At 33.6% G+C, this 22,034-nt stretch overlaps 1 protein-coding gene across 7 annotated transcripts in view; it reads right to left on the bottom strand.

Annotated features, from left to right (window-relative positions):
* CALCRL (calcitonin receptor like receptor) overlaps positions 1 to 22,034 on the bottom strand; it is a 104,882-nt gene that overhangs the window by 5,504 nt on the left and 77,344 nt on the right. For all 7 annotated transcript variants that reach the window (XM_027126277.1, XM_027126296.1, XM_027126269.1 and 4 more), the window contains 6 exons: positions 14,932 to 15,058; positions 11,829 to 11,982; positions 10,411 to 10,471; positions 10,261 to 10,327; positions 3,151 to 3,369; positions 2,954 to 2,995 (listed from right to left, as the gene is read on the bottom strand). In XM_027126277.1, the coding sequence (XP_026982078.1) occupies positions 2,954 to 2,995; positions 3,151 to 3,369; positions 10,261 to 10,327; positions 10,411 to 10,471; positions 11,829 to 11,982; positions 14,932 to 15,058 (670 nt within the window). The remainder of the gene's footprint in view (positions 1 to 2,953; positions 2,996 to 3,150; positions 3,370 to 10,260; positions 10,328 to 10,410; positions 10,472 to 11,828; positions 11,983 to 14,931; positions 15,059 to 22,034) is intronic.

Below are 22,034 nucleotides of genomic sequence, written 5' to 3'. Positions count from 1 at the left end.
GGAAAGCCAATTTCCTGACTTATTTACTAAAGCTAAATATAAAGGTAATTAAAGACCCAGAGGCCTTGTAGACATCTGTTTGTTTATGGTACTCTCTATAAGGATGTTATTTTTTTTCATCTGCTTTCTCTAACACAACATCACACCTGATTAACAGAACATTAAAGTGGCCACTCTCAGTAAACTTACAATGAGAAGAATGTAATGGGGAAAGATAAAAAGGGAAATTGCCATTGGATGGCAAGAGAGCCTGCCTGATGTTATTAAAGATATGAAAGTGTTTTCATTAATTTATGCATAAGTGTTATATAAATAGTAAGGCCAACTTTTTAGAATATAACACTGCAATATATAATTTTGTATAATATAAAGAATATGGGTTTATATGACCATTAGTACCTGATAAGAAACCAACTCTACACTGCTTAACCTAAATCAATTAAAAGGTGTTTAATAGAGCTGTATATAAAAATTCTACCTACTTCTCATTACAGGATGTGAGTTTGGTTATTCTCAACAAATCTTTTTGTTCACGTTGTAAAAATATCTACTCTCAGGTGTTGTTAAAGATACCCGTGAGACTAGGGAGGGCCCTTCTGATGTCTAGAGTCCCTAGTTTATGCTAACAGTGCACATTTTTTTGATTGAGAGGACTAGAGATGAGATGAAAGTGACCTGAGTACTTGTCAAGCCACGGTTATTTAATTAGTGAGAAATGCAACTAGGAATATTTTGGCTAATAAATAAAAATAAAATGTGAGAATAAAAAATAAATAGAGATATTAAGATAAAGGCAAGCTATTTGACCTAACGTGGAAAGCAAGAAGGAAACTAAGCCTGAGCAAATGATTTCAAGAAGTACATGACATAGTTGGAACCACACAAAATGGGTTTGGCAGCTGTGTCTTCATGTTATGAGAGTGAGAAAAACTAGAGGCAAAGAGACAAAAAAAGGAAGCATTATAGTATTTCTTAAGATGAGAAATGAATCATACACAAACAGGGATTGTATCTAGAGATGAAGACAAGGGGACAAATATTGGGGATGTTGTGAGATGCTGAAGGATTTGCTAACAAGTTGGCTCAAAGATTTTTTATTGTAATTTTCCAGTGCCAAAGTTTTCTCAATTTTAGAACATGGCAAAAGATCAAGGCCTGTGTCTCTTTTCCTTGCACAGGTAGAGTGCAATAAGAGTGTTAGGCATTAATTTAGATATTCCCTGGGCACTTTTTCTAAATATAAGGGCCAATTTGAGATTTGATTCCGATATGATTAATGTTCCCATTTGTACATATATTTTTGTAAATGAGCGATTTGACAAATCTAAAAAGGAATCTATAATGTACTGAGTATCTACTGTGGGTGGGGCATGGTGCTAAAAACTTTATATTCCTAGTTTACGTTAATCCCTGTGAGATTTGTGTAAAGAACTTGCTTTTATTTCCCTTTAATAAAAGTACACACTGAGACCTCTGGAAGTTCAGAATATTTCCCAAGATGTTACAGCCAGGAACAAAAAGGCATCTTTGGGTTTAAATGAATTACTGTGTCAGCGCCTTTATTCTACACTGCCTTCCATCACAAAATATTTTAGTAGTGGTTATAATTTGTACATCTAAAAAATACCCTTTATAAAAATCAAATCTGTTTCTGCAGATGCAAACGTGTATCTTACTTATTTCATACATGCTTTATGGCATATTGTCTGTAGCTTTCTCATCTATATTTAACTGTAAAGTCCTATGTAGGCAGAAATTGGATTGTCTAATCCAGTTTATACAATAATTAATTTATAGAGTTATATAATAAATGCTAATTGAATTTTATTATCAAAACAGATGATGTATCTATTCTTCCTAATTGCATTCTCTGTCCCTACTTCTCACTGACTTCAGAAAAAGTCACTCTTGTCCTCGATACAGCAGAAGAATCATGGAGACACCACTCAAAGATATGAAATATAGTCTACTATGTTTGATAGTTCTATATGCCATTATAAATAAATAAATATATAAAATAAATATCTATATTTTAAAATTAAGAAATCAAATATGAAATTTTATTGTATGCTAAGAGAAAGAATTAAAATATTACGTAAACAAGGGATAACAATATTTTATAGTTTTTTATGACATGTACATGATTTCCAACATTGATTAGTTGTATAGAAATGGTTCTTATAAAGTTATGACGACTGGTTCCATGTGTTGCCCATCTGAAGCTTTGTGATAAGCTTCACCATTACCAAATATATGTTTCATTAGTTGCTGTCTGAATTTCTAAACTTTATTGAATTTTGCCAAAATCCTCCAACAGGTTAAATTTTGTCAAGTAGATTAAAATCATATAAAGAACTAAATCAACATAGCTCAAACCACTGAGTTATAGCCCTATTGATATGCGTAAGAAATATGGTACCAGTTTCTAAGATGCCTGAAACTTCCCAATTAGAAAAAATATATTGGATAAAAATCTTGAAATATCCAAAAGCACATTTCCATGTTACAAATCAGAGGGCTCTTCTGTTTCCTAACCCACTGCAGCTCTTCCCAGAAGAAAAAGGGGAAAGGGGGGAAATAAAAATGACCCAATTTTATTTCCTGTTAGAGTGTATGTTCTATGAGGATAAGGATTGCCTAACATTGTACCTAGGACAAAGTCCAGAATTAGTAGGATTAGTTCAAGAGGTAGGTCGAAAGACTAGATGAATAAAAGTCATTGATGGAATATTTTAAAGTGAGGCTGAATTTGCCCCAGCCTTGAACTCCAATATGACCTGAGCTTTTGGGAAGGAGAGTTACATCTAGTAAAAGAGATTCCATGGTTCTTTTTCCTGACAGAGATGGAATTTGAAATACTTGTTCTTAGGGAATTTATAATTCTGTCTAATTTCTTAAAGTAAAAAGTATTGCAAATACAAAATGATAAGAGGAATAAAATCAATCACCATACCTCTCCATTAAAGAAGCAGAAAATTGTAGATACCAAAAGACCCTGTAAAAGAAAAATAGAATTATCTGATTCCAAATGGAAAAGATACATTATTTGTAACCAACTTGATGCACATATAGTTAAAAATAAAACCAAAGCTATATGTAAATTTAAAACCAAATTTCATAAGGTGCCTTCCTGATGCAAGAACACCATACCTGATAGTGCATGAGGATGTGCATGATGTAATCATATACCTCCTCTGCAATCCTTCCTTCAGGTCGCCATGGAAACAGTACAAATTCAATGCCAAGTAATGGCACCAGGATAAGCGTAGCTCTCACAGCTTTCATGTAGAGATTGGATTCTGCTTGGTGAGTAACTTTTAACTTGGTGATAAGAACACGTACAATATTTAATAGGAAAAAAAGATTCACCTAAAAGAAAATAAAATGGCATATGGAAATTATTTCATATTTAATATTAAGAAACATTACTGAAGGATCTTTTATTTTATGAATCTTAGAATATTTTCAGTACACAAGAATATGTTCTATTGATGAGAATATTTGCCTAAATATTAATTTGTATTTCTGCTACTGAATTTTTTCATATTTTTCCCAGTTTTACTGAGACATAAGTGACACTATATAAGTTTAGGTTGCATAGCATGATTTAACTTACATATATTGTGAAATGATCATCACAATAAATTTAGCTAACATCGATCATCTCATAGAAATACCAAAGATTGTATATATATATTTTACCTTATGATGAGAACTCTTAGAATTTACTCTCAGCAACTTTCATGTATATCATAGAGCAGTGTTAACTATAATCATCATGTTGTACATCACATCCCTCATACTCATTTATCTTAAACATGGAAGTTTCTGTCTTTTAACCACCTTCCTATAATTCCTCCTCCTCCACGCCCTGCCTCTGGTAACCACAAATATGTTCTCTTCTTTCTATGAGTTTGTTTGTTTATTTGTTTAGATTCCACATATAAGTGAGATCACAATATTTGTCTTTCCCTGTCTGACTTATTTCACTTAGCATAATGCCCAACCAAGTTGTCTCAAGTGGCAGGATTTCCTCATTTTTTATGGCTAAATAGTATTCCATTGTGTGGTGTGTGTGTGTGTGTGTGTGTGTGTGTGTGTGTGTGTGTGTGTGTATAAATACCATAACTTCTTAAGTTGTTTCCATGTCTTAGCTATTGTGGATAATGCTGCTATGAACATGGGGTACAGATATCTCTTTAACATAGTGTTCTTGTTTCCTTTGGATATGGAATTGTGATTTATTAATTTAAAAAGTACATCAATCTTAATAGGTTTAGATTTTAAAAATTAAATTTATGGTGGAATTATTGTGGACCACCTTCAGCTAAGTAATATTTGATTGTTTTGCTTAGTTCATTTTCTTATGCAAAATTTTAAAATTTTGCTATGATTAAAAAAACCAAAGCTTCTGAACATTTTCAGCTCAAAGAAAGGAAATAATTGTTTGTAGCAAAGGCTAATTATTTTAAGTGTCTACTCTGAATTAGTGTTCATACTAGGTACCTACCAAATATGTATTATGCCATAATAACCATTTTCATCTTTTTGGTTTATCCTTCCTGCATTATTTGTATGTGTATGTGTGTAACAACAATCCTCACAACTCCCCATGATAGTAATATAATCCTCTTTATCCTTATGAGGAGGCTGAATCACATATTGGAACCAGTTGATATTCAACCTAGATCATCCTAGAGTTAAAAAAATTTGGCACCCAACAAGGCCTTCTGTCAATTACTTTCTGTAATTATAAACTTACTATGAGTTTACAACTTTCCCCAAAACAAATCATTCTCTTTGAAAGGGAGACATGAAACTTTAAAAATATAGTGTTCAGGGATAGAAAGTCCAGAGATGAACCAATGCACATATGGTCACCTTATCTTTGACAAAGAAGGCAAGAATATATGGTGGAGTAAAGATAGCCTCTTCAATAAATGGTGCTGGGAAAACTGGACAGCTACATGTAAAAGAATGAAATTAGAACACTTCCTAACACCATACACAAAAATAAACTCAAAATAGATTAAAGACCTAAATGTGGGCTTCCCTGGTGGCGCAGTGGTTGAGAGTCCGCCTGCCGATGCAGGGGACACCGGTTTGTGCCCCGGTCTGGGAAGATCCCACATGCCGCGGAGCAGCTGGGCCCGTGGGCCATGGCCGCTGAGCCTGCGCGTCCGGAGCCTGTGCTCCGCAACGGGAGAGGCCACAACAGTGAGAGGCATGCGTACCGCAAACAAACAAACAAACAAACAAGCAAACAAAAGACCTAAATGTAAGGCCAGACACTATCAAACTCTTAGAGGAAAACATAGGCAGAACACTCTATGACATAAATCACAGCACGATCCTTTTTGACCCACCTCCTAGAGAAATGGAAATAAAAACAAAAATAAACAAACGGGACCAAATTAAACTTAAAATCTTTTGCACAGCAGAGGAAACCATAAACAAGACGAAAAGACAACCCTCAGAATGGGAGAAAATATTTGCAAATGAAGCAACTGACAAAGCATTAATCTCCAAAATATACAAGCAGCTCATACAGCTCAATATCAAAAAAACAAACAACCCAATCCAAAAATGGGTGGAAGACCTAAATAAAGCTTTCTCCAAAGAAGACATACAGATTGCCAACAAACACATGAAAAGATGCTCCACATCACTAATCATTAGAGAAATGCAAATCAAAACCACAATGAGGTATCACCTCACACCGGTCAGAATGGTCATCATCAAAAAATCTAGAAACAATAAATGCTGGAGAGGGTGTGGAGAAAAAGGAACACTCCTGCACTGTTTGCAGGAACGTAGATTGATACAGCCACTATGGAGAACAGTATGGAGCTTGCTTAATAAACTAAAAATAGAATTACCATATGACCCAGCAGTCCCACTACTGGGCATATACCCTGAGAAAACCATAATTCAAAAAGACACATGTACCACAATGTTCGTTGCAGCACTATTTACAATAGCAGGACATGGAAGCAACCTAAACGTCTATGGACAGATGAATGGATAAAGAAGATGTGACACACATATACAATGGAATATTACTCAGCCATAAAAAGAAATGCAATTGAGTTATTTGTAGTGAGGTGGATGGACCTAGAGTCTGTCATACAGAGTGAAGTAAGTCAGGAAGAGAAAAACAAATACCTTATGCTAATGCATATATATGGAATCTAAAAAAACAGCACTGGTGAACTTAGTGGCAGGGAGGGAATAAAGACGCAGACGTAGAGAATGGACTTGAGGACACAGGGGCAAGGGGAAACAGGGATGAAGTGAGAGAGTAGCATTGACATATATACACTACCAAATGTAAAATGGATGGCTAGTGAGAAGCTACTGCGTAGCACAGGGAGATCAACTCGATGCTTTGTGACAACCTAGAGGGGTAAGATAAGGAGGGTGGGGGGGAGGCTCAAGAGGGAGGGGATGTGGGGATATATGTATATATATAGCTGATTCACTTTGTTGTACAGTAGAAACTAATACAGCATTGTAAAGCAATTATACTCCAATAAAGATGTGAAAAATATATATATAGTGTTCAAGAAATGAACAGAGTTCTATTGAAATACATTTCTCTCTCTCTTCCTGAATACTACGTTCTCTCTTTCTTATCTTTATCCCTGTCAATATCTGTTACTTTTGTCTATATCCTCTATGCCTATTCCTTACGCCTTCCACAGAATTATGGACAATAGCCCCAGAAAAGTCCCTTCGGGCTCTTATTCTCCTATGCTGTTCTCTTTCCTTTTTTCTCACCCTGACCCTGATGTAAATTTCTGTAATTTTCTCACCCTGACCCTAATGTAATGTAAATTGTAAATGGTGTAATTTCTCACCCTAATGTAAAAATTTCAAACTGTGTACTATTATGCAATTTATATCCACATACTTTAATCAGAAAAATAATGGTAGCATCTCATTTAATGTAGAAAGCAATGAAAAAATAACATACATTTGCTGATTTAAGGCATGTGTTATGAAAATAACTGGGCATAAAAATATTCTATTCTTTTAGAGAAATCAATGGAACATATGCTTCAAAAATAAACAGCTAACTATAATCCTGATGGAAACACATCTATGAAAAGTAACATGGTTACAGACACAGGACTGTCTGCTAAAGACAAAAGCAGAATAAGCTATTGCAACAGGTGTAAGAATGAAACATGATGAATCAACACATCAGCTGTTATTCCACCCATCCTACTGTATTCCCTTCCCAAGCATTCATTACTGTTTTAAAAGTTTTGACTAAGTGGAAATTACTACCAGCCCATTGAATAAAAAATAATAATGCCATTTTATCTGCTTGTAAATTTAGAATTTAGAATATTTTATAATCCTAATATGCAAAAATTATAAAAATCACTATAAATGTTGCAATTTAAATGCCCATTATATAAAAATTTCTAAATGCAAAGTGCTTCTCCAAATGGCAAGTCTGATTTAAAATGTGAACCTAGAAACTAGAAAGTCATCCTACTTTATTTTCTGCAAATACTTCCATTTATTTTAAATACAAATAGAACAAGAATAGTGAATTTCAGATGAATTACATCTGAATCTCATCTATCTTAGAGAAAAACTAGGTAAGGAAAAGAGAAGAAACTTGTTTTTACTCCAATACCCATAAAGTTCACATAGATGGTCGTAGGTACAACAGGACATTTTCACATCATGATACCGCCTAGGGTCATGGCAGGAAGCCCTGTGAATCAACCCAGTGGCAGCAGGATTCCTGGAAGCCATTCCTCTACTAGATTAGCCAGCAATCACTTAACTGCTCACTGAAGTGACCTAAACATCTCTCACTAAACACAAATTAACCGTATCCCCTCTCAACTTCCCCTTAGCAAGATCTCAAAAGTGCTGTAGACACTCCAATACCACCCTGCTCGAGGGAATATGGGACAGAGGAAGTCTGAGTGGAAAGAAACTGATTGTGGTTGAAATCTCTTCATTTATAAAAATTGTACAAAAATATGTGACCATATAAAAAATTGCTAGAGCCCCTCCCAAGACCTTGGAATTGGCCAGGACCAGTGAGGAGCCCTAGAGCTTAAACAAGGACAGATCATATTACCCTGTTAGAAAAATAGGCTCCTAATCTTTGGTTAGGCCAGAAAAATGGAAAAAGCTTTCTGCAAATAATGTGGATTTTCACTTCCTTTCTTACTGAGCAGCTTGATGGGCTATATTCCTATGTGATATTTTATCCTAACTGCACCATCTACTCTTCCCTCCCAAAGTTGTTGTGGACAGGCTCTTCCAAGGATTGTGTTAATTGCTGTTATATTTTTCATTTGTTAGGTGCTTTTACTTATTTCCTGAACCTCTCTGATTTAGGACTCTGAATCACATACCCCTCTCTAGAGCCAGATCTCTTATAATAAAATTTTGCCTTGTATTTGTTCTGTAAGCTTCTGGATGGCCCAAAAAAAGAATCTTAGTTTCTTTGTATTTACCTCAAAACAGAATCATGGTATCATGTAGAAAATATAAGTGAAGAATCTTTTAAAAGCATTTTTTGAGAGTTTATTATATTCTAGGCACTGTGTTAATTGCTTAACAGGATACATCTCAATCCTTACAACACCCTATGAGGTATTTATTCTTATTACTGCATAGTCATAGATGAGAAAACAAAGGCATAGAGAGGCTCAAAACAAAACAAAACAGAACTTGCCCTGAGAAACACAACCAGCAATGGTAGAGCTAGGTTTCAATGCTGGTTCTTTCCAAGAATACAAAGCTAGGACTTCTCAGGATACAGCTTAAACAATGTGTTATACATGTTCCTAGTATGTGCAAGTAGCAAGGGAAGGAAATGCTTCTGCCTCTGAAATTTTCATAAAGTCTGCACTAAGGTACATTAAAATTTCCATGAGATATAATAATAAATTTCATGTGTTGATTTTTTGAACTGGCTGTCTTGTGTAGCCAAGCACAAACCAGAAATTTGACACTTGCTCCATGATTTATACATGCCAGGCTAAGCACTCTTTATGTATTAACTCATTTAATTTCTTGTTAAAAAAAATTAAAAGTATCTGTAATTACATTCTCTGTTTTGCAAATAAGGGACTTGAGGCCCAGAGTGATGAGTTTAATTGCATAAGGTCACATAGCAAGTAAGAGGTAGAAGAATTCAAACCCAGGCAATCAGCTTCTAAAATTTACCCTCTTAATTATGGCAAACTTTTGAAAATAACAGTGATACACTTGAGAATGGCTTGAATAGTGTTCTAACATAACCACATACTAAATTGCAGCTAGAAAATGTAGTAAAATAATAGAATATTTCTCTAAAAAAGGATCTGAAAAGAAGGGTTAGGAAGCTTTGAATTTTGGCTGAGAAATGTGCCCCCTTCATCTTTTTATATATAATTAAATATCAGCTATAGTTACAGTCTTAAAGACTGTAATTGCAATCTGGTCTCTAATGCTCTATGAGAGAAAGCATGTTAATTTAGATTAATTTATTTCCCCATTGAAACAATGTAATAAAAGCACTGAATTTGACTTCTGTTTTCCTGCAACCACACTTAAAAATGTCCAATTCGTGCACTTGGATTAAGTGCTGATTATTATGATAAAACAACAGTTTAAGCAATACTTTCTTTTTCCAAATTAAAGTCTTTTCTTTATGGGGATATTAGTCTTATTACCATCACAGGTGTGTGGTTTTTCCTGTTTGCCATCCCCACTCACTAGATCCATCCTCTGCCCTTCTCTGCTCTGCTCCCCAGCAGGCTCTGAGGCAGGTCTGAGGACTGCATCATCACAAGGCTTTTTTACCCTTGGCATTTGCTGCATTTGGCCAATGGGAGGATCCAAGAGATCAGGGCATGGGAAAAGAGAGAAGTTTGAGTATTTCTTTCTCCTTTTTCCCTGTCAGGCTGTGGTTTTGACAGTAGCTGTGTTCCTCTACCCAAGGCCAGACCTCTTGTTGGGCTACCCCTCCTAGCACTCACCCAACCCCCTCTTAAAGTCTATCCATGATAACAGCTTCCCACTGTTGGTGCCTGGTGCCTCACCATCCCTTATGAATTAGTTCCTTTCCTCTTCCTGCCAACACTTCAAATATAACACCTTCCTTTAACCCTCTTCAATCAAACACTGTGAGTATGCCGTCTATGTCTACTGAGATCCTGAAGGATACCATAGGCCAGATGTTTCAGGAAATAAAGTTGAACTATGAACAATGATGAAAAAGGGAGCATTTTAATTACGTACCAATAAAGCAGCACAAATTGGGCCATGGATAATGTAGAGGAGATGGGTATCAGAACTGATCCAGCAGCTAAGGGAAAAAGCAGGGAAATTATGTTGAAGATTTTCATTGTAATTATTTCCAATTGAAATCAAAAAGAGAGATTATCTTACTTGTCATTGTAATATAAGCTTCTGGCAACAGCATGTATACAAGCAGGAATCAGTGGAAATCCTGTAAATGTCAAACAAAAAGAAAATAAATAGGCATCTTTCTCTGTAGATGGAATTCCTAAAATATGTCATGAAATATGAAACTCAGAGATACTCTAGGAGCAAAAATAGCTGGTCACTGTGTGCTTCTGATGTAAATATTATCTGTCTACTCATACAGTAAATGTGATGAAGTATTAGGTATCTGTCTTCAGGCTTGTGTGTGTGTGTGTGTACAGTTTCTTCTAATCTGAGCCATTTTGAATCAGTGGACTCCAGACCTAAGTTCATAAATGTGCTGCCTGGGCTCAAAAGCTTAGAAGAAATTCAGCATCCACATATCTTCCATAAGATGGAACTGGCCAATCAGATGTGGGAAGAAGTTGAGACTGACTATGTGAAGAAGAAGAGAAGGAAGAGAGAGATGGCTTATATATCAGAAAGTTTGCATGTTCTTAGCATTCTAAATCAGATCTTTCAAATGTAAAATGAAGGTATATTTTATAAAGGTAACCTGAGTGTACTAATAGCCTCAACACATACATACATATAATTGAGCAAAAATTGGACTCACTTGGAAAATATATATATGACACTTTTATTATCAATAATATCAAACAACCAATAGGAACAATATTTATTTCAGTAAAAAAATATATAGTGTGTGTGTACATACCTCTATATATCTACATCTATTATCTGACTGGATAAATAGGTAGATAGATGGATAGATAGATAAGTATCATTTCAGTTATGTTTCTGGAAACTAGTCCTTTTGAATTCATGTACAGTGAATTCATTTTCAGCATTTTATGTTTTGTATTATTCTGGTTACTTTTAAAAAATATGCTAGAAGTGTATTATTTTTTGCTTTGTGAATAATATCATGTCAGGAGATTGTGTGGAAAAAGCAGATTTTTTTGGCTGTCTTTATTCAGTTACTGTTGCCTCTACTCTTAAAATAAAATAACAATTTTTTTAAACAATCATTTTTAGAATGGAACTTCAAAGCTGGTTAAGCCCAATGCCCTCATTTGGCACATGAGGAAAAAGGAGATTCAGAATAGATCCCTAATTTATGATTCTAATTCTATTTAATTAGAAACAATTCTATTGTTTTAGTCACTACATATTTGGCCAAAATATACACTGGAATATTAAATAGAAAAAAATTGTATTATTAATTGACCTGTGGTTACCGAAAACAGTGAGTCAGTGGTACTTTAAATATTTTAATTTACAACAATGAGCAAAGGTTAATCACTTGATATTGTTTAAAAAATGATTAATAATAAGAATATTTTTATTACAAAGGAACTCTGCATCCTCCAAAAGTTTTCTTAAAAGATGAGTCAGTAGATATGCATGATGGCACTTACCCCAGCCAAGAAAATAATACCACATCAAGTGCTGCTTCTCTGCAAACACAGCCACCACAATAAGTGTGTGTAGGTAAATGCCTTCACAAAGCATCCAAAAGTAGTTACAGCCCATCAGGTAAAGATGAATGAATTGGAACACTTTACAGCTAACCTATGAGGAAAGAAAGATATATATATTAGATATAGATATATAGATATATGTATGTATGTGTGTGTGTGTGTGTGTGTGTGTGTGTGTGTGTGTGTGTGTGTGTATATATATATATATATATATATATATATATATATATATATATATATGTTTTGGCTGTGCCATGTGGCTTGGGGGATTTTAGGTCCCCGAGCAGGGATTGAACCTGGGCCCTGGCAGTGGAAGCACAGAGTCCTAACCACTGGACCACCAGGGAATTCCCAGAAAGCAATCCATATTTAGTTGTTTATAAATGTACGTGTAAAGCAATATTCTAGTTTAGCTTAGTTATACAGAAACACAGAATTTTCTCTCCTCTACACAAAATCTTTCCTACTAATGATTCAGATTTATAAAAGCCAGTCTTCATCCCCATCTAATGGTGCCTCTAAAGTATTTAGCCACTGACTTCAGAGATTTAAAATGATACACCTCCCAGGAAATGTGTGAATGCCGAATTTACTACATTTAGTGGATGTGTATTTTCTTAATATTGTTTTAGTTATTGTGTAATTACAAGTATCAAAGTTTTGCACATGAATGAATTTACATCTATTTTAACCATGTCATCATGAACTCCTCAATTGTTGCATTCTGCTGGAAAAATCTTAATAATTTTAAAAGCAGTTCATGAAAAGTGCCAAATACTTAGGAAGTCTTGCATATCGTGTGCCACCAGTGCAGATACTTATTAAATAATAATCTAATGAGCCCATTCTTTGTTTTATTTAAATACGGGGTTTGAGGGTTTCACGTAGGTAAAAAGAAAAAAAAGTTATGGTTTTCCTTCCTCTTTTCCTGAGGTCTCACTTTCTCAAAGAGACAGGAAGAGAGAGGTTTAAATATTGGGTAAAGAAAATACAAAGGAGTAAAAGAGATATTTACCCCTTAACAAGGGGAATAAATTTAAAGCTCTCCAATTAACTCCCATCAGCTCCAGTTTCCAGACTGGAACTCAAACATTTAGTGGCAATTATCACTGTTTTTGAAATAAATATCTTTTTCACTAAAAGGAAAACTGGAAATTAAATGCACTAGAAAATAAATATTGTATTATCATAGAATAGTAGTAATAACATTGGCATATAAGTTAGCTTAAAAATATTTTAATATGTATTGTTTTATGTAATCCCTGAGATAATTCTGTGAGGCATGATTTATCACTAGCCACATAGTTTATAGATAAAAAACTGAGTACTGGAGAAGTTAAATGATTTGCTAATTCATACAACATCAATCAAAGCTACATCCTGAACAAAATTTTGTTTTCTCGACCATACATAATGCCTTCTGACTGAGGATATTTATAAAACTATTCTTTTATTAAATACATCTGCAGAATGTATGATATTAAATTTTAAATATTGTACATTGATGTCAAACATTGTATTAAAAAGTTCTCTCAAAAATAAAGCTGAGTTATTTAACTATGTTATATAGAAATGATAGGCTTCAGCTTCAAAATTTTATCTGAATAGTTTTTAGATACATATATCTAATTGGGCTTCCAACTCCTGATTTCATTAAAAATTTAATCTATAAATTATTATGATAAAAAGAACTTAAAGCATGCTTTAGAAAAATATTTTTATGATGGCATTGGCAATATAAGCAGACAATAAATTTTCCAAGAATACATTAAAAGTAACTATACTACATTTTGCAATTTATGTGATAAACAGTATCACATGTATATAAATGTAAGATTTAGGGTCTCTTTCTCTGAAGCTTCATGACAAAACTCCGACTTTCCTTGCTCTAGAGAAATGCACTCTAAAATGGCAGGATATTTGCCAATTTTTTATATTGCTAATTATACCCCAGTGTTTCCTCACCCAGTGACTTTAGAGTGGAACATATACAAGATTAAGCATCCAGCTGCATATGTGCAGACAACGCAGGGAATTTTAGAATTTTGGAAATTACCCTAAAAGCACACATAAAACACATATGAGAGTATCGTTTATTGAACAATTAAGTGAAAATTCCTTCCCTTCCCTGATTTCAGTAACCAGAACTTAATCTTTTATAATCTTAACCTTAATCTTTTATATAAAAACTATTTTATATATCATATATACACACCCTTCCCAAATCTACATCCAAAACTGTATTATAGATACTACAAATATAAAAGCAGGCAATTAAAAAATCTCAAATATATGCTTGCTATTTATGGAGATATTTTAATTTAAATATAGTTACATATGCATATAACTTGCATAAAATATATAAAATTGTATTGTAAATGTCAGGTTATATTTTTAAAATATAGCTTTTGTATTGTGATAGTCTCTGTACTTATTTTTGTGTCTCTTTTTATATTTATCCTAAAACCTGTGCTTCCAAAGGGATTGTAAGGGAACAATTTACAAATATTTGCTGAGACAGTTAGGATTTGGTAGAGCACTTGAAAAATTTTATGTTGATAAAGTTCAATATTATATAGGCATAATTCATTTTCCCTGGTTTTATTAACTCTTTAAAGTCAGCCTGATACCAAACATATAATTTAAATTAAATTTTCCATTTTCACGTGCTGCCTTTCTCTAACTGCACAGTTAGTTGCTTTGCTTGATTTTTTTAAAATTTGATTGAGGAAATGTTATGTCCCACCAGCAGTAAGACTCTAACCATAAATGAGGTGAAGACATTTAACATATGTAGGTAACTGAAACAAAGAAATTACTCTTCCTTTTGTTATTCAATATTTATAACTTGGGGAATATTGAGATATATTTACCTTTCTAAATTGGAATATAGCTACATATACATACTCTTTATATGGCAGACATAAAATATACATATATTAGTACTTAATTACACACATATACATGTATCTACCCCTGCCCCCCACCTCTCCTATTTCTTCCCCACTAACCCCTTGAACCTAAACTTCATTTTACTTACAGGATTTGTGGCCACTAAGGGCTGGTTGTTGGCCACTGCAGTGAGATGAATGATTATTACAATAGAGTTACAAACGAAAGAGAAGAACAAATTTTTGTGCAAGGTAATTCTTTGGCAACTTAGGCTCCTGAAAGGCAAGAGAAACCAAAGTGTGCTGACATCATAAAATGTTTCCACATTTTGTATTAATAATCATTCAAATAAGATACATTCACAATTCATAGCAGCTGCTCCAAATTTGGAAGAATTATTTTTTCTCCCCAAGATTCACTCATGATAAAATTTTAATTGGGGAAAATCTATAATTCCTTAAAGCATAGAGACACATGAGTTGCTTCAGTACAGGTAAACATATATAAGGAAAGGAAATTTGTCTGTACAAGGCCTCTACATAAATTTCTTCCCTTAATCTCTCATCATGATTAATATTCTAATTCATTCTGAAGATGTAGAAACTGAAATTCAGTGAAAATAGATAATTGATCAAAAAGCTGCAGCTAATTAATTTGAAAACTTTGGATTTGTCATCAGATTCTCACATAGATAATGGTCTTTTCATTATACCACATAGGCTGTTCTATTTATATAGCCTGTTTATGGTTATTTATGGTTGTTCTGTTTATATAGCTCCTATGTGGTAGTGGTGATTATGTAGACCAATCATGAGAAAAATAACATTGTATTTAGAAGAAATGAGTTGATAAAAATATAGATTTAGCAACCAATGAGGTTTGCTCAGCTTCACTGAATTTTTTTCCAATTGGCCCAGTCATGCATAAGATATAAAAATATTACCTCCTTTTACTGAAGGTCCTCATGTGTAAAACAAAATTTTAAAACTGCCTAAATGGAGTTCATATAGAAATAGATTTCAGGAGCAGATGTCATTCGTGACAAGTAATGCTGGTCTTCAGATTGAATCCACATCTGCTCTACAAGATTGTATATGACTGCCTTACCCATGATCAAAGACCAATTCAAGTACTACCTCTTCTATGAAGCATTATTCAATGGCTTATTATGGGTAAAGTTTTAAAATAATATAAAGGAATCCGTTTGAAACTGAACACTTAATATCAAAACAAAACATATGTAGGAAGACATGAGGAATCATTTCATTACAAAGAGTTAAAAGCTCATTTTGGGTTTTACACAGTTATACAATTAATATGATCAACCTAGATAATCTGCCTTATATAACTCAAATCAATGACTTTGAGATTTTAACCTAGTTTTATCACTATATCACCTTATTTTAAATAGAATATGTGCCCAGGATATTATAGTTAGGCTGGGATGCCAAGGTTTTCTATATTTAAAATGCAAAGTTTAGGCTATATTGTCTCTGAAATTTCTTGCAGCTAAAGGTCTGTGATCCTGTATATAGTTCTAGTATTTTAAAGGATCTGAAAGTGAATCCAATCCAAATCAAAATTTATGGAATTTCAATACATGCCTTTCACAGAAGTAGATGCTATCAGGGAAACTTCTTTGAAAGGCTTCATGAACAAGAAGGCCCTCAGATCAATCATTGTGTGTGAGACAGTCATATACCAACAATTGTGAAGTCCAGATGGAGTCCATCAAAATAGAAACAGCTGAGAGTTGCTAGTATTTTCATATTAGAGAGTCTTTAACTTGACTTGACTTTGCAGTGCATGACAGTAGTGAGAAGCAGGCAGGGATCAAGGAACAGTGTAAAAATGATACTCTATAGAGAAGAAGAATCTTTGAAAGTTTTTGAATTAAGGAGTATCATGAGTTCTGCTCTTTAACTGAAGTCAACATTGAGGCAAAGATGGCTCTATTTTTGATAAAATGCCACAGCAGTGACTCGAGTGCTTGTGTTTACTGAGAGTGAAGAGAATTAATGAATATGAGGAGAGGTCTAATAAAAAATACTCTTTTCAAATCATTTATACATATTATGTGTAGTTTATTTCTTATAATTTATCACTCTTCTGTGTTGAAAATTATGAACACATAAAATTTGTCAACATGGTCTTATTTTAAAATGCCTGTCTTGGGCTTACCCTGTGTCTATGGAGTGCCAACTATTGTTTAGGGAAAAACTGCTTATCCATGCAATTATAAAACACCCATGCCCTTTTTTAGTAACAGAATTTAGATAACTCAGCTACCATCATGGGAAAAAAAATAAAATGTTTTCCTTAACTGGGTTGTTTTGCCCTTTTCTGCTGAACACACTTATATCCAGGTCCATTGGTTAAGACATATATACATAAACAAAATTTCATATTTTTCAAATTATGACCAAAAGACTAGGAGGGTTTGCTTACAGAGCAAGTCAGAAATATTTGTAAAGAGTAAATTGGAATGCAGGAAAACAAACATTGAAGAAGGCTTTCAAAAATAGCAATTCATTATAGAAGTAAGAGCTGAAAGATATGAACTGAGGAACATAAAACAAACAGCATTTATATAATAACTGTTGATATTTATAGTATTCACATGTGAAAAGATTGAAAATACGTAAAATAAAATGCCAACTAGTTAGTTGAAAAACCAGTTTAATTTTCCTTGTGTTCATTTAAACTTCCTTCTCTTCTCTATGATAGTCTGTATTTCTGTTCCTCTGAGAATCCCCTCTTTTCTAATGACTCTGCTCCCACCTCAATCTTGCTTGAAAGTTAAAGACTTAAAAATGAGCTGCTGGATGTAGAGAATGGACTTGAGAACAAGGGGAGGGGGAAGGGTAAGCTGGGTAAAGTGAGAGAGTAGCATTGACATATATACACTACCAAATGTAAAATAGATAGCATATATGTACACGTATAGCTGATTCACTTTGTTATATAGCAGAAACTAACACACCATTGTAAAGCAATTATACTCCAATAAAGATGTTAAAAAAAAAATGAGCTGCTGGTATCTATTCTCTTCTAAAGATGTAATTATTGTGACTACAGTCACCAAAAAAATGGTTTCTTATTCTCTTACTATGTGATAAAAGAATATACCATATTTCCCTCTTTTAGACCCAAACAATGCCATATTATGGGCAAAATTTTGAAATGATAGAGTGAAATTCTATGGTAAATGAATTTTTGAATACCAAAACCAAACAAATACTTAAGAGGACACATGAAATCATTTCAATAGACACATGAAGCTTATTTTGAGTGTTATACAAAATTATCCAAGTAGTATGGTCAACATAGATAATCTACCATATATGACTCAAACCATATACTTCTGCATTAGGAACCCTGATATCCTGTTTAGCTGTCTATATCGTTGTAACATACTGAACCACTGCCAAATCATTTCAGTTTGTGTTGTGTAAAATAAGTCCTACTCTCTACAATACTAGACTATAGTTTTGGTTTCTTCGATTTTTTTCCTCCAGGTTCTGTGTAACTTAAATGTAGACAGATGCCATCTGACATGTTTTTTCTCAATGTCTAGTGGTAAAAATGGTTCAGATTTTTCTAGTGATGAGTATTGTTTTCTTTTAAACATATTCATTAATACGTTTAAGTACATTAAGCCAAATAAAATAAACTTGAAAATGAAAACCAAAATATGTACTTGGTAAACACACTGGTTTGCTTAAATGAAATACTAAAATATTTTGCTATTTTTTCAAATGTTAATCTGCAACCAATTTAACCTATCCTAAATTCTTTAATGTGATTATTTATTCAAAATATTTTAAAAATTGTTTTATAGGCTTATAGAATGTTTTACAAAAATCTCTGTCTGCTTTCTTTAAATGTTATCCTAGCATAACCATAGAATAGAAAATGTGGTTTGTGGGTCTGGATTGTTTCCGTTTCATATTCTCTACATATAATTATTTTAGAACACTATTTCAATATGCAATTTTGACAAGCAGAGTAATAGAGGCAGTTGGCATAAGTGTGGCAGCAAAACAATTACATTCCATGTGTAATGTAACCATGCCTTTCAATTCTCTTTTTGTGCCACCTACTGAAAGTGTGACTTTGGACAAGTTATTTAAAAACTCTAATCCTCAGTTTCAGTTTCCTTTTCTGTAATATAGGGATAACAATAGTACTTCATAGGATTGGCTGGAAGGTTAAATGAGTTAAATCATGTCTAGTGCTAAGCGTAATATCTAACCTATAGTGAACATTCCAAGTTAACTATTATTTTTAACATAGTTTTCATGCGGTTAATTTTAATCAAATTCTCTAATGGTTTTCTCTCACAAACAATAAAATAGCATCAAGGTTCGTGTCAGTAATATAAAACTGCCCATGTTTTAAGTAACGCAATGATACATTGTCATCTTTTTGTTACAAAACACAAGAATTCAGCGTCAGAAAGATAATTTCCATGTGATGAAGGGCAATAGATCAAGCAACCTAAATTATCTTCCCAAGGAGTTGTCTGCAAATTTCCACTTTCCTTATCATGCTGATGCCAGGTATTATGCTACTCCATATTCAAAGTTCTGCCACAGTATAGACAAAATACTTGCCTTTGATTCCCATTTGGTTTTGACATGAGGTCGAAATTTCCAAATTACTTTCCTTAGTACTAATCCTGAGCAAAACTAGTCATGGAAGGAGGAAATACAAGCAATAAAAGAATAGCCCACTCTACAGTGTACTACTTCCTTATGCTAGTTTATCTAATTTAATTTCCAAATGCTCAGCTTTTTCCACAAGAAAACACAAATCATGTATCCGAAAGGAAAGCCTGTGCCAATAGGAACACTGCCAAAAACAACAGGCAGAAAGCAATAAATGTATTAAAAGAATAAGCAGTATGGCTATCTTTTGTCTACTGGCAATGGAACTTTGAGTTGATGGAATCACCTGGTTATGTGACACAAAGTAGACATAACCTCTAGCATTAGCTTTCTTTTGGAGGCTGCTGGTGATCCATTCAGCCAGATTAGAAAGAGTCCAAGAGTGTTTCAACCAAGGTGCTCAGTCAAGTCCTGCTAGAGAGGAAATGGTTGCCCTTCCTCTATCATGCTCTCTCCTCCACTGCCCATGCCTTTCAAAGTTGCTCATTTAATATTACATATAAATACAGGCTGCATAAGGAAGAGACCTGCTCATTTTATGTGGCCAAATGGTTTGCTCTCATGTGTGAATTGCCCCAGTGCAAGTGTGCTTCTTGGTCTCCTAATGGGCAGAAAACCAGAGAAGAAATAGTCTGGCTTTCTGAATGCCTGTGATTCTTATGCTCTAAAAAAAAAAAAAAAAAAAAAAAAAAAAAAAAAAAACCAAAAAAAAAAAACAAAAAAAAACCCTTTTAAAGATAAAATTCATAATAATAGCATACACCATGATATTGAGGCTTTACAATATCCCAGGTGCAGAGATAAGTACTCCACATTCATTATCTCATTTAACAACCCCTTGAAATATCATTATCCTTTAATAAAATTGAGGTAAACTGCTCCAGGTCACAATCCTATTATGTGATCTTTTGAATTTGAACGTTTAAGTTTTTAATAAAGTATCAATAATAAGGCTTTTGTCTCCTTTAATATTCATTTAGTCACATAACTATTTTTGATGCATAATAATATATTGTCACTGTTTCTAGATACTGGGGAAACAGTTGTGAACAACACAGAGCAAGATCCTGATCTCATGTTACTCATGGGACAGTGGAGGGTAAATAGACACATATATTACATAAAGTAATTCTACATAGTGTTATATGCTTTTTAGAAGTTAAAATAGAATTAGGAGATAGGCAAAGACTGTGGCAAGAGTGAGGGGAATACTCCAGATAGAACTGAAACAGAAGATAGGGAAGGAAAGCATTTCAAGCAAAGAGAGCATCCTGTGTCGAACATTTTTTTTAAAAGTTAAAGCTTAAGGTTTTTGAGGGACAAGAAGGACAGACAATGTGAATAAAGCATAAGGCAAAACTCTACACTGTTTTTTTTCCATACTAAATGAGGAAAATTAAATTCAAAGAACATAACTTACTAAATGACTTTTTGATTCTGCAGCTCTTACTCTCACGTTACATCTTAATGTTCCATCAGCAAATGTTAGCAATGTAATATCCAGTCATTCTTGGGTTTTGTTTTTCCCTAACTACTAAAAAGATGCTACAGTTGGGAGGGTTTACTTTGCTTTGCCTTCTCCTCATATATAGTCATATCAGTGGGTATGGTCTAGGAAAATAAACTATGTCTGCAAGAGTAGGAAACCAGATTGCAAAACATATTATGATTTGGGGAAGAAAGATGTTATATTATTTGTGTTATCTATTTCAAATTACAAAATTTTAATCCATTCTAGTAACTGTATAGTTTTTACACCAAGCAGCGGATCATTAGCATTCTTAAAATAATTTGTCATTTTGTTCCCATGAAAATTCAGTTATGCTTAAATAGTACTTACATTTAAATATGCGTTATAAATACACTTATAAAGAAGTTGCATATTTATTAGAAAAATCAACATAAATATGTAATCTTTAACATTTAGTTATAGTTTAAATAATAAATTTACTCTTTAAAATAAGTCCAAATTCTTTAATTCAGTTATATTTCCATACTTGGGACTCTTCTCCATAAACCAGTAATAGCAATTACATTATAGAGGAACTGGATTTTGTTAGAGTAAACCCATTACTTCTTGCACCAGTTTGTTCTGATTTAAATCTGATACTCTAATGTAGAAATGCAATGCTTTTATTATATAATTACAGTGGACATATTTAAAAAGCTTTCCAGCCAAGACTCGCATTCCTGAATAGGTATGCTTTCAGCTCTCATCACGTTCATTTGAGAGGGAAGGATGTTTCAGCACATTGATTAAATTCATTATTTTGGAAGTAGACTCAGTGAGTATGCTCTAATAAAACATTATATGAAAAACTATAACTAACAATATCCAGTGTTAAGCTGAATGAAGTCTAGAATACATACAATAGAATAGAATGTATCTCAGAACTGTAGTGCACAACAGACTTACAATGAATGCACTCTTACAAGAGTGGAGAAAGCAAGGGTGGTCCTGGGTAGGCACTCAGAGGTATGTTATTCAAGGATCGCTACGTGACTATTTCTGAACTCAGCCATTGTCAGACTTCTGACAGTGCAGATTTGCCAGGTTTTAAACAACTTATTTAAGTGATAG

The sequence above is a fragment of the Aethalodelphis obliquidens genome, unplaced genomic scaffold (genome assembly GCF_003676395.1).
Source record: "Aethalodelphis obliquidens isolate GAN/ISIS:26980383/991018 unplaced genomic scaffold, ASM367639v1 scaffold2, whole genome shotgun sequence".
Classification (NCBI taxonomy): Eukaryota; Metazoa; Chordata; class Mammalia; order Artiodactyla; family Delphinidae; genus Aethalodelphis; species Aethalodelphis obliquidens.
The sequence above is the reverse complement of the archived record's forward strand: the minus strand, read 5'-3'. Positions and strand labels throughout refer to the sequence as shown.